The 15095-nt window shown below is 36.3% G+C and overlaps 1 protein-coding gene and 1 non-coding gene across 4 annotated transcripts in view; one reads left to right on the top strand and one right to left on the bottom strand.

Moving 5' to 3' along the window:
- LOC115222174 (tyrosine-protein kinase HTK16) overlaps positions 1–15095 on the bottom strand; it is a 94543-nt gene that overhangs the window by 46744 nt on the left and 32704 nt on the right. For all 3 annotated transcript variants that reach the window (XR_005002971.1, XR_005002972.1, XM_029792320.2), the window contains exons 2-4: positions 9768–9935; positions 4926–5069; positions 3047–3118 (exon numbers count right to left, since the gene is read on the bottom strand). Coding sequence is in view for 1 of the 3 variants with exons in the window: in XM_029792320.2 (XP_029648180.1) it covers positions 3047–3118; positions 4926–5069; positions 9768–9935 (384 nt within the window). In the remaining 2 variants the exon portion in view is untranslated. The remainder of the gene's footprint in view (positions 1–3046; positions 3119–4925; positions 5070–9767; positions 9936–15095) is intronic.
- On the top strand, positions 13830–13936 carry LOC115222422. The gene has a single exon (XR_003882710.1). It is a non-coding gene; the product is annotated as a U6 spliceosomal RNA (small nuclear RNA).

Here is a 15095-nt window from a genome sequence, read left to right as displayed (position 1 = left end):
TGTTATATATGTAATTATCAAATTTTAATGTAGTTTTGTATTATATATGTATCATATACACACGTGTTATATATGTAATTATCAAATTTTAATGTAGTTTTGTATTATATATGTATCATATACACACGTGTTATATATGTAATTATCAAATTTTAATGTAGTTTTGTATTATATATATATCATATACTCACGTGTTATATATGTAATTATCAAATTTTAATGTAGTTTTGTATTATATATGTATCATATACACACGTGTTATATATGTAATTATCAAATTTTAATGTAGTTTTGTATTATATATGTATCATATACACACGTGTTATATATGTAATTATCAAATTTTAATGTAGTTTTGTATTATATATGTATCATATACACACGTGTTATATATGTAATTATCAAATTTTAATGTAGTTTTGTATTATATAGTGTATCATATACACACGTGTTATATATGTAATTATCAATTTTAATGTAGTTTTGTATTATATGTATCATATACACTCGTGTTATATATGTAATTATCATCAATTTTAATGTTAGTTTTGTTTATATTATTTATCATATACACTCGTGTTATATATTAATTATCAAATTTTAATGTAGTTTTGTATTATATATGTATCATATACACTCGTATTATATATGTAATTATCAAATTTTAATGTAGTTTTGTTATTATATATGTATCATATACACAACGTGTTTATATGTAATTATCAAATTTTAATGTAGTTTTGTATTATATATGTATCATATACACTCGTATTATATATTAATTATCAAATTTAATGTAGTTTTGTATTAATATGTATCATATACACACGTGTTATATATGTAATTATCAAATTTTAATGTAGTTTTGTATTATATATATATCATATACACTCGTGTTATATATGTAATTATCAACAAATTTTAATGTAGTTTTGTATTATATATTTTTCATATACACACGTGTTATATATGTAATTATCAAATTTTAATGTAGTTTTGTATATATATATATCATATACACTCGTGTTATATATGTAATTATCAATTTTAATGTATTTTGTATTATATATGTTTCCATATACACACGTGTTTATTATGTAATTATCAAATTTTAATGTAGTTTTGTATTATATATGTTTCATATACACTCGTGTTATATATGTAATTATCAAATTTTAATGTAGTTTTTGTTTATTTATATATGTATCATATACACACGTTTTATATATGTAATTATCAAATTTTAATGTAGTTTTGTATTATATATGTATCATATACACTCGTGTTATATATGTAATTATCAAATTTTAATGTAGTTTTGTATTATATATGTTTCATTACACACGTGTTATATATGTAATTATCAAATTTTAATGTAGTTTGTATTATATATGGTTTCATAACACTCGTGTATATATGTAATTATCAAATTTTAATATGTAGTATTGTGTATTATAATAATATATGTTTCATATACACACGTGTTATATATGTAATTATCAATTTTAATGTAGTTTTTGTATTATATATATCAATATACACTCGTGTTATATATGTAATTATCAAATTTTAATGTAGTTTTGTATTATATATGTTTCATATACACACGTGTTATATATGTAATTATCAAATTTTAATGTAGTTTTGTATTATATATGTTTCATATACACTCGTGTTATATATGTAATTATCAAATTTTAATGTAGTTTTGTATTATATATGTATCATATACACTCGTGTTATATATGTAATTATCAAATTTTAATGTAGTTTTGTATTATATATATATCATATACACTCGTGTTATATATGTAATTATCAAATTTTAATGTAGTTTTGTATTATATATATATCATATACACTCGTGTTATATATGTAATTATCAAATTTTAATGTAGTTTTGTATTATATATGTTTCATATACACTCGTGTTATATATGTAATTATCAAATTTTAATGTAGTTTTGTATTATATATGTATCATATACACACGTGTTATATATGTAATTATCAAATTTTAATGTAGTTTTGTATTTTTAAAAATGCTAAAAATAAAGAGTAGAACCTACGAGAAAGTAACACTTATCCAGGGTGGAGCACAAAAAGAAAAAAAAACAAAACTAAACAAGGAAAACAAAAGCATAATACAAAGCAATGAAATTAAAGAGTATTTAAGTATTTTGATGTTTTAACATTGTTCTGTGTTCCTATCATTATGTGTCAGATTAGCTTCCTGTTCAGGAATAAAAAAGCTGATTCTCAATTGTTTAATGTCCTGAAAAGCTAAGTGAAGCTCCAACACATCCTGATGCTTCTCAGAAAAATGATGGTTTTGATTCTTAAAACAGGTCAGGATAATTGAAGAAGAATAGGAGTTTGATTAATTTGCATCAGAAGACGAGGATCATAATACACATGTGCGCAAACACACACACACACACACCACCATGATAGATTGTTTGCCACTACACACATTTTTTTCTCTCCTTGTTTTTTCTGTCCCTTTCTGTAGAAGAGCTTAGGCTCGAAACGTAAAAGACTTTTTCTATTCCTGAGCGTTATACTAATACATCTGTTTGCTTTGTACACCACCTGTCTTCGTCTTTTGTTTTTTTTGTAAACTCTCCCTATATGTATGTATGTATGTATGTATATATGTATGTATGTATGTATGTATGTATGTATGTATGTATGTATATATATATGTATATATATATATATGGTGACTGTAAATCATTAATTCAAAAAAGAAGCACACTCTGAGTTATAGAGTATAACTTATAGAGCAGTATAGACTGGCTTTATCTATCTTCATATATATATACACACACACACACACATATATATATATATACAGTATTAATAAAATATAAAAACATACGATATTCTGTTTTATAAAACAGATGCATTTTGGCAAATTTGCCAGGATTGCATAATTGCTTGCTAAAACATATAATCTTGTTAATCCATGTCCTCAGTGTTTATCAAATGCACACGCATGCACACACGCACACCACATCAATTAAATGTATAAAAATTCACTTACCATCTATGTTTCTTGTATTGATATCTGGACATTCTTTAGAATTTAGGATTTTAGCACAGAGTTTGGTATTTTCTGGAGATTAAGAAAATAAATAAATATATGTGTGTGTGTATGTGTGTAAAATTTTCTGGATCCGATAGAATCAAGTATTTAAATGGTAAAAGCAAAAAAGGTAGATTTGGGGATAGCATACCAGTGCACTAAAATATATCTCAACCCATCTGTGTTATTGTTTATACATACATCCCAAAGATGGAGCCTTGTATCTTTGTTGGAAACTAGCTCCCTCCTCAATGATCAAAAAAAAAATAGAAGAGACATAGGTTCTGGATAAGATTTTCCAGTGGAGTTTGTATGTTATAGATTTCTTTCTTTTGATTGTGGATCTAGCCAGCTGTTGGGGTTTTATTTGAGTTAATAAGTTTGATTATGTAAAAGGAATAGATATATAAATTGTAACTTAATTTAAAAGTGTTGGAGGTCATGCCTATATATGCTTTATGAAAAATTTTGGCATTGCCTGTACACTTGTGAACACTGTCCTTAATGCTGTGGATAGGATGGATGTAGATGTCAGTACAGTTTCAGGATTTGGTAGGGAGTGTGTTCATTGGTTTTGCAGAGTTTGTGGAGGTAGAAAAAATAAGGTATCAGTTAAATAATGGGGTTTATTTAATTGACTAATCTGTAAGTTTTTCACCTCGTCTGTAAGTTAGAATTATCATTACGGATAATAGATTGGCAGAATATTTAGAATATCAAACAGAATACCTTGTGGTATTTTTCTGACTTTTTATGATATAAGTTCCAACCTGAGATCAATTTCATCTTTGATGCTTGTAGGAGATCAATAAAGTAAAAAGTACCAGTTAAGAATTAGGTTTAATTTAATCAACTACCCAACCTTCAATTCTGGCCATATTAGAAATGTGTATTATTACTATCAGGGTGGTAGCTTAAGCAAAATCTTTAGTGGTGGGCATATACATATCAATTATTATCATTATTAAGGTGGTAAGCTTGCAGAATTGTTAGCATGCTAGACAAAATGCATTGAAACATTTCATCTGTCTTTATGTTCTGTGTTCAAATTCCACCGAGGTTGACTTCACCATTGAGGATTGTCCCCCACCCTTCAACAAGATCTCAGGCTTTGTGCCAATAATAGAAAGGATCATCATCATCATCGTCATCATCGTCATCATCGTCATCATCATCATCATCACCATCATCATCATCATCATCATCATCAATGCAAAAACAATGATTAAACTAAAGAAGAGAATTTATGGTTGGTAATACACTATAACAATGATTGTTCACATTGGCACAAAAACCACACATTTTGGGGGAGGTTATAGTCAATTAAATCCCCTCTAGCACTTGATTTGTACTTATTTTGGTGACCCTTGAAGAATGAATGTCACATATTTGGTAATGTAACCCTGAAAGACACTAAGTTTGAATTAAAATGAATGGTAGAATGATCATGATTGCAATGCCCTTGATTATAGGTCCCCTGAATCAGAGGTGACCCAGAGTTGCTGTATAATTCTGGATCACCTAGACTTTGCTTCAATCAAATTTAAAAACCGTGAGAAACTTTTGTAAAATGAATATGCCCTTATTAACCTGGTGTATGGAACATAAATCAATGTGAAGTTTTAATGAAAGATTTTAATTTCAATTGCTTTAAAACATGAAGTTTATATGATAGAACTGGAAAGGAGAGTGTCTCAGACATTTTAGTATCAAAAGGGTTAACTTCTCAAATGCTTACTCTCACTAGTTTGGAATTTAAATAGAAGTGATGTAGAGATGATGTTGATGAAGAATTTGGCCACCGTATGTTTCTATGCCTACAGATTCATATACTTACGATCTTGAACAGCTTTGTGCAAGAGATTGGTTGGTCCTTGACACCGAAGGGCAGCAGGTGGTGGTTTACCGGGAACGAAGCTCGTCAGACAGCATGGCAATCCAGCTGGTTTGTGTTGATGGATCTTGATCAGTCTATCGATACCTATTGATTAAGAAGCAAATAAGAAAAAAAAAATCACAAAACAATCACAAAATAATGATAATTTGATAATTTATTAAACCTAGGTGCAGGAGTGGCTGTGTGGTAAGTAGCTTGCTTACCAACCACATGGTTCCAGGTTCAGTCCCACTGCGTGGCACCTTGGGCAAGTGTCTTCTACTATAGCCTCGGGCCGACCAAAGCCTTGTGAGTGGATTCGGTAGACAGAAACTGAAAGAAGCCCGTCATATATATGTATATATATGCGTGTGTGTGTTTGTGTGTCTGTGTTTGTCCCCCTAGCATTGCTTGACAACCGATGCTGGTGTGTTTATGTCCCCGTTACTTAGCGGTTCAGCAAAACAGACCGATAGAATAAGTACTGGGCTTACAAAAGAATAAGTCCCGGGGTCGATTTGCTCGACTAAAGGCAGTGTTCCAGCATGGCCGCAGTCAAATGAGTGAAACAAGTAAAAGAGTAAAGAGTAAAAAGAGAGAGTAAGTATCCAGCAACCGGTGGTTTCAACCCATCCTGTCCCTGTGTCTGTGGAAAATCTACGGCAAACAAGACGTTCTCCCAACAGGGATATACTTGCGGCTGGGGACCACTAGGGAACTTCCTGTTCCCAAGATCCTTCAAACATTCCTCATGATGATCAATGTACATCACTCCTGCACTCCTTACATTACATCAAACCATCCGACCCATGCCATCATGGATAACAGATGTTAAAAGATGATGATGATAATATGTAGATAGATAGATAGATAGATAGATAGATAGATAGACAGGTACTCAGGCAGACAGACAGACAGACAGAAAGATAGATTGATGGATAGATAGATAGACAGACAGACAGGTAGTCAGGCAGACAGACAGACAGATAGATAGGTAGATAGACAGGTAGTCAGGCAGACAGACAGATAGAAAGATAGATAGATAGACAGACAGACAGGTAGTCAGGCAGACAGACAGGTAGTCAGGCAGACAGATAGACAGACAGATAGAAAGATAGATTGATAGATAGACAGACAGACAGATAGAAAGATAGATTGATAGATAGACAGGTAGTCAGGCAGTCAGACAGACAGAAAGATAGATTGATAGATAGACAGATAGACAGACAGCCAGACAGACAGACAGATAGATAGACAGACAGACAGGTATTCAAACAGGCAGATAGATAGATAGATTGATAAATAGATAGGTAGGAAGGTAAGGAGGTGCAGGTATGGCTGTGTGTAAAAAGTCCGTTTTATAGCCATATAGATTTAGGTTCCATCCCAGCTTTTGACACCTAGAGCGAGTGTCTTCTGCTATAACTTTGGATTGATCACTGTTTTGTGAGTGAAATTTGATAGGTGGAAGCTGTAAAGGAGCCGATCAAACACACAGACACACAAATTTATGTATTTATCAATATTTTCCAACAAATAGATATTTGCCTCTCTCTCTCTCTCTCTCTTACCTTTTCTATCTCCTTCTCTCATACTGAGGACCCTCTTGAAATCAATATAATCTTAAACAATATACATAATTAGCATAATTTCTTCCTTTCTCTTTTCCAGCTATTTAAACGCTACAATAACCACACACACACACAAACACACACACATACGCACGCACACACACACACACACACAGAGAAGCAAACCAAAAATAAAAGCAAAAGCAACGAAAGTCAAAAGCACATACACAGTGAATGTGTTAGGTTGATGTTCAGTTTAAGATGGAACACATGCGCACATATACACACACACACACACACACACACACCACAAACACACACACACACACCACATGACCAGGTCCACACCAGCATAGAAAAGTGGATGCAAAAATGATGATAGACTCAACACACACAAGCACACACACACACACACCACACACACACTCACAAACACACACACACACACCACACCACATGACCAGGTCCACACCAGCATAGAAAAGTGGATGTAAAAATGATGATAGACTCAACACACACAAGCACACACACACACACACACACACACACACTCACAAACACACACACACACACCACATGACCAGGTCCACACCAGCATAGAAAAGTGGATGCAAAAATGATGATAGACTCAACACACACAAGCACACACACACACACACACACACACACTCACAAACACACACACACACACCACATGACCAGGTCCACACCAGCATAGAAAAGTGGATGCAAAAATGATGATAGACTCAACACACACAAGCACACACACCACACACACTCACACACACACACACACACACACACACCACACACACACACACACACCACATGACTGGTCCACACCAACATAGAAAAGTGGATGTAAAAATGATGATAGACTCCACACACACACACAAACACACACACACACACACACACCACACACACACACACACACAAACACACTCACACACACACACACACCACATGACTGGTCCACACCAACATAGAAAAGTGGATGTAAAAATGATGATAGACTCCACACACTCACACATTTGCACAAGTGTGCATGTGCACAGACAGAACACCTAAAGGCAATCGGAGGATGGACACATAGAAATGCAGTTTAAAATATAAATATTTACTCCCGACAGATAAACAAGAATCAATTACTTGATACAACTCCACACGAAATACAAACACTGCTATCTCTTCCTACCTACGTTTATCTCTCAGACACCAGTGCTAATGAATCACTGGAGTTTACATTAAACAACATCAGCTTCAACCTGACAAGTTAGGCAACGAAAGTTGCGATATTTATAGAATTCGTAGAACAGCAGACAAGATTCTTTGCTCTGCTAAATCATGTCTTCTGTGTTCAAATTTCGTTATGTATTTCATTACTGCCCACAAGGGGCTAAACACAGAGCGGACAAACAGATTAAGTCGATTATATCGACCCCAGTGCATAACTGGTACTTATTTAATCGACCCCGAAAGAATGAAAGGCAAAGTCGACCTCGGCGGAATTTGAACTCAGAAAGTAACGGCAGACGAAATACGGCTACGCATTTCGCCCGGCGTGCTAACAAGTCTGCCAGCTCGCCGCCTTGTTCAAATTTCGTTATGGTCAACTCTCATCATCCTTTAACGTCCATGTTCCTTGCTGGCATGGGTTGGATTTGGTGGGCTTCCTGGAATTTGTATATAGTGTGGTAGAGCCATAGGAGAAAAAAAGAGAGTTGCTGCTCAGGGGAAGAAAATTGCTTCTAAGCATATCCTTCTTTTGGTTTCTTTTGGATGATCCAACAAAATCCTGAAGGTCCAAGGACTGCAATGTGTTGTAGTGTCTACTTTGGCATGATTTCTGTCCCTGGATGCCCTTCCTACTGCCAACCACAGAATATACTGGGTGCAATTTTCACACAATTTTCACACATATCTATAGAATTCGTAGAACAGCAGACAAGATTCTTTGCTCTGCTAAATCATGTCTTCTGTGTTCAAATTTCGTTATGGTCGACTCTCAACATCCTTTAACGTCTATGTTCCATGCTGGCATGGGTTGGATGTGGTGGGCTTCCTGGAATTTGTATATAGTGTGGTAGAGCCATAGGAGAAAAAAAGAGAGTTGCTGCTCAGGGGAAGAAAATCGCTTCTAAGCATATCCTTCTTTTGGTTTCTTTTGGATGATCCAACAAAATCCAGAAGGTCCAAGGACAGCATTGTGCCGCAGTGTCTGCTTTGGCATGATTTCTGCCCCTGGATGCCCTTCCTACTGTCAACCACAGAATATATTGGGTGCAATTTTCATGCCACCAGTACTAGTGAGATGACTGAGTAGCTCTCAAGACTATGAAACTTGAAGTGAGAGGGGGCAACTTTACGCTAGGTAATGAGTGCTTCATGTAGGAAGGAAGTTAGGGGTCAGAGCAGAGAGGGTTTTTGTGTAGAGGAGTTGCAAGCTATTCACATTGAGAAGGGCAGGTGAGATTGATTTGATCAGTAGGAGCTGTAAAGAGATAAATAGTGGTAATGAAGTGTCCAGGTGAACTCTCATGGTACAAAATGAGCAGAAATGAGTGAAGATCAGAGGATCTAGGAGGTTTGGGCAGGGGTTTGCAAGAGTGTATAGGGTAATGAGAGATGGGAGGAGAGGTAAATAAAAAGGTAAAGGTATTTTCTTGAGTCATACAGACTCATAAGGGCCGGTTTCCCGGTTTCATGGCATATATCTTTCCCACCATTGCAGGATTACTCATTTTTGCCATCTGAGTGGACTGAAGCAATGTGAAATGAGGTGTTTTGCTCAAGAACACAACGCATTCCTGGTCCAGGAATTGAAACCACAATCTTACAATCACGAGTCCAACACCATGACCACTAAGCCATGAGCCTCCACAGATGAGAGCTTGGCAACAACTGTAAAGATTGGGTAGGTTAAAGGGTGGATGTAGGGAGTGAGGGATAAAGGATGGAAGACACCCAATGACACATGAGACTTAACGACACACTATTCACCCACCTGTCTTCTCCTTTCAGACAAAAGAAAATGGAGAAAGAACTACGAAACAGTAACACCAAACTGTCAAAGAAATTTTCTTTGCAATTGCTATAACCAAGTCTACCCAGTCAATCCCTATCAAGCTTGCAGTTAAAGTGAAGTGAAGCCATGATTAACAAGTAAGATTAATATTTTTATTTGAATTTTTTCCCATTAAAACCATCTTTAGTTCCAACAAAAGCTTACCTTGTGTTATAGGTCCACAGTCGATCTGGAAGCAGTTGTCAAACTTATGCGCAACATGGAAATGGTAAACTTTACCATCTTGCAACATGGAGATTACTTTGTCGTTCTGCTTGATGCGGCTTTCTCTCAACAGGAATCTTCCGTTAGTTTTGTTTTTACGGTCCATGTCTGTAACAAAGAGAGTAAAATTAATAAAGACACACACACAAACACACACACAATTTGTGGAAGTATCATTTGAAAAACTGTGTGAACTATTTCCTCTTCGGTTGTATAGTAGTCATAAATAGAGCAAAGTTGGTGGAAGGAAAAAAGGGTTGTACTGAAATGGGATTATATAATGAGTTTGAATTTGGTTAGGGACAGATGATGCTGGATTCTAGTCTGATGCTAATACAATTTGACGGTATATGTCCATATTGTACAAATGACATAAGGTTCATTAGAGCGTTTTAGACATAGTCTCTGTAATCAAGGCCTGTTATACTATTTAGTTTTTATTTGTAATTGTCCTCCAAAGGTATCCTAATTCTTCTGATTTGTTTTGTTTGGTATAGGAAGACAAGAGTTCTCTAGGTGAGGCCATGGAAAGAACAGAAAGATCTTTGAGTCAGAGAGATTTTATTGTTAAATTGGGGGTACCCCAGCTGATGTTGTCATTAATAGTCTCTATATACATAAATGGCAAAATGTTTGTCTATGTGTGTGTCCTTTATACAAATCCACAGTTTTTCAGTTAGAGGGCTCGCATTTCCTAAGGTCATTCAAAACCGTCCAAGGGTGGTCGTGCACATCTTTACATTTCCCCAGTCACCAAGCAAAGCCATTAAAAAATCAATAGAAGTGACACTTTTTTTGTGAATTTTCTATCCAAAACCCAATCAAAATGCCCGAAACTTGATACGCCAATTGAATGCCAGCAAGCTGTATGTGATTGGTCGGAGATTAGGACAGTACGCAGCTGTATATGCATGCACTAGCACCCTCACCCAGCAACACTGGGTCATAGTGTTAGTTACTCTTAAATCTCTGACATTGTTTGATGACACGAGAAGTTCAATTGAAAGAAGAAAATATGAGTGTTTATGTGTCACCTCTTTTCTAAAGTGGATGACATCATTTAAAATACACTGTTTTGTTTCACCCACTGGATTACAACGAATAAACCAGACTGGCATCTATCTAATTGTTTGCTTTGTTTATCACTCCTGCAAAGTTACAGTCATTTGTGTAAAGTTTTACTGTGCCGTGTCTGGTAACATTTATGACGTCGTTGATGAAAGAGATTAAAGAAAGTGAGTCTAACAGAACACTTTGAGGAAGGGAACACAGCTGATGACTTATCTGGGCATCAGTAGATTTGGTCATTCCTAACAGGCTGGATTCTATTTTTCTATAGACTCCAATAATCAGTTGTTCTTACAGAATTCTGTGATCAACTCTATTGGAGACCTTGTATGAAACTGTTGGTTCTTGAGTCACTGTGAAACTTCTGGCAATTATTAATAAAAAGTGCATCTGTACTCATGTTTTGAGTTCTATTTTCTTAGCAGCATTTCATCCGTCTTTATGTTCTGAGTTCAAATTCTGCTAAGATGAACTTTGCCTTTCATCCTTCCAGGGTTGATAAAATAAGTTACCAGTTGAGTGCTGGGGTCGATGTAATCGATTCTCCCTGCCTCCCTCGAAATTGCTGGCTTTGTGCTAAAATTAGAAATCAATGCAGGCAATGAGCTAGTATGGACCTATGACATGAATGAATGATAAGCATTGCACGATGAGTAACTCTTTGTGAAGCGGTTCATTCATTCATTTACTCAGCCTGAATAACCGAAATGATTATTCAGAGTGAGTAACCACTACGTTAGGTCAGCTTAGCTCAAAAACAAGTTTCAATGTAACAACATGTTTGAGGGATTGGCAGCAGGAAAACAATGTGCTCTTGATAGAGGAGGATGCTATGGAAGAGGAGAATAAGGAATTGGTTAGATCAGGTCTTGGGATTTGGTTTTTGTAGATGAGATAACAAAAGAGTGAGGGTATGTGATGATATACTGCATGGCAGATGTCAATAACCTGGGACATTATGGACAAATAGACTGTAAAAGATTAAAGGCAGTTATGTATGATATCTACCTACCTACCTATGTATGTACATTCATTCATACACACACACACACATACCAATGCAAGCACATGCACACACACGCAAACACACACAAACAAACACACACACGCACACACACACACCAATGCAAGTACATGCGCACACACACACACACACACACACACAAACACACATACAAACACACACACAGTGATTGTTCTATCTTCTTAGACAATTGTCATCTTCTTGTGCTTCCTCATAGTCAGTGGCATTTCTGGCTTTCCATCCATGACCTTACAGATGACTACCCAGTCTTGTTGCATATCTGCATGGTTTGAAACATGGTTTGACAGATGGAAGTTGTAACTTACTGTGTACTTCCAACTGGTGAGGTCTGCACACATTGCCCATCTTCTATCACCATAGGACTTCTCAGGATGCTCTTGCAGTGGCCTTCATTTTGCTAAGCCCTGTAGAAGAACTCAGAAGATAGGGCTTCCAACCAGACCTCTTGTGATCCCCCTAAAGCTAGGAATTATTCAGCACCTCTCGTACACATGCATATGTTTCATACACTTCTAATGATATAATCATTACCAACTGGATTTACTGGATTTCAAATGCATCAGACTATACACTACATCCCTTTGTTTTGTTTTGGTTCACTATGTGCTTTGTAGCCTGAACCATTAAAGGAGCTTTTATTATGAGTAGCACCAGATTAGTTAAATCCATATATTGACCATTAAATATGGAGATGTACTTGCATAGCAAGTGATTTGATCTGAGATTGTGTGCTGGAACGAAAACAATTGCAGAGTGGAAGGTGTTTCTTTAATGGCTTACAAACACCTTCCACGCAACCATTAAATATATATACATCTTTTATTTTTTCTTTTACTTGTTTCAATCATTAGACTACGGCCATCCTGGGGCACTGTCTTGAAAAATTTTTAGTCAAATGTATTGACCCCAGTACTTATTTTTTAAAGTCTGGCACATATTCTATTGGTCTCTTTTGCCAAACTGCTAAGTTATAGGGACGTAAACACACTGGCACCAGTTGTCAAATGGTGGTGGTAGTGGTGGGGGAGGGTACAAATACACATACACACACAACAGGCTTCTTTCAGTTTCTGTCTACCAGATCAACTTGCAAGGCTTTGGTCAGCTTGAGGCTATAGTAGAAGACATCTGTTCAAGGTGCCGTGCAGTGGAAATGACCTCTGAACCATGTGGTAGCAAAGCAAGCTTCTTACCACACAACCATGCTTACTTCTTTTAGTTTCTATCTGCCAAATCCATTCCAAGGCTTTGGTCAGCCTGGAGCTGTAGTAAAAGACACTTGCCCAAAGTGCCAGGCAGTGGGACTGAATACAAAACCATAGGGTAAAAATTGCTGGTTGGCCAGGTGAGTTCTTAATTGGTAATCTAGATGAATGAGCTAATGAAAATTGTGTTCAGAGATACAACAAAACACCTATGGTGGGGGAAAAAGATGACCTATCTTCTTGTTTGTAGCAGAAGCACACCCTGTCTATGAACCGTAACCTTTTAGGCTGATGATAACCCGGACATATCACCTGACGCCTAATTGGTTCACACACAATGACAAGGTATATGTATAGGTAGTTCCTGTTGCTTATAAGCTACAAACAGTCTATTGATCACAATACTATTAATTCCTCATGACTCACATATACACCCAACACGACCAACAAAAAGAAAATTTTCTTTTATTCACATGAATCAAAAAGAAAGGTAATGTTATACTTTGCAGACTAATCTTCAGTAACACACACACAGACACACACACACACAGACACACACACACACACACACACACAGAGTTGTGTAGTTAAGAAGTTCTGAGCAAGTGTCTTCTAATGTAACTCTGAGTAGACAAATACCATAAGAGTGATCTTTGGTAGTAAGAAAGTGTACAGAATCCCATCATACTATCTACAGCAGTACGTATTCTAAAATTGGAACGATACAGAGAAGACTAGCATGGCCCCTGTGCATGGATGGCATGCAAATTCGTGAAGCGTTCCATATTTTTCTAATCACTGACGGTGCCCAGCATGGCCATAGCCTTAGAGCTGGAATGTGTAAAAAAATAAAAGAATACACATGCAAGTACATCATCGTCATCATCATCATCATCACCACTGCCACCGCCGCCACTACCACCACCTGATAGAGTGTCCTTATATTTTCGAACAAGGGAATCGTGTCGTATAGCCAGCTAGAGACGATGTCTCCTGGAGCTGAATTACAGCAACATTCGTCCTAAACCAGGACTGCCATGTTATGTTGGCAAATAATCTTTACTCCAAAGTACACACACACACACACATGCATATGTGTATAGATATATGTGTGTATGTGTGTGTGATATGGGAGGGTGGTGTGTATGAGAAGGTATGTTTTTTGTCTGTATGTGTCTACACATTGACAACACTTGGGTAATTGTGTTATCAGTCGATGTCCTGCATAATCCATAATCTAGTTTTGCTGTTCAGTGATCATGGACATATTTACAAAGTCAGAAAACAGCACAGTTCCTTCCATGACTTTCGGAAACATTTTTTCACGCTAAGAGTTGCTGAAGCATGGAACAAACTGCTGGCATCGATCGAAGGAGAGGAGCTTTCTCCATATGGGTTGCGGATCCGTGGAACAAGCTGCCAGAGGAGATGGTGAAGATGCCAACGACCGCTTTGTTCAAAGCCTCCCTTGACCTCAAGTGGCCTGAACTCTTTACATGAACACCACCCTGTACTTAACTCCATGTCCCCCTACATGGTCTTGCTATTTGCTTTTGAGCCAAATTAACTAACTAACTAGTTGTCAGAGCACTGCATCCTTCAAAACTTCCATGCTTCCTGAGATTCGCCAGCACTACACCTGATTTTCTCCCCTCCATACACACGCAAGCATGTATCTGACTCATGCATTGTTCGCTTTCCAGACATTTCTACATTACTGCATGTACTTTATATGCACTTTCTGATAAGTTGTAGTGCACCTGAGTACTGTATACAATAATTTCATTATTATTATGTCACATCTTGCTTATTTTCAAGTTAGACAAGTAAGGTTTGACACCAGGAAGGGCATCTAACCACAGAGTATCACCACCTCAGGTAATCTCAACCATGTCAGGATAGAAAATGGGAACATAAAAACAATGTATGATGATAACGATACACACATAC

This window comes from Octopus sinensis, linkage group LG19, assembly GCF_006345805.1.
Source record: "Octopus sinensis linkage group LG19, ASM634580v1, whole genome shotgun sequence".
Taxonomy (NCBI): domain Eukaryota; kingdom Metazoa; phylum Mollusca; class Cephalopoda; order Octopoda; family Octopodidae; genus Octopus; species Octopus sinensis.
The sequence above is the reverse complement of the archived record's forward strand: the minus strand, read 5'-3'. Positions and strand labels throughout refer to the sequence as shown.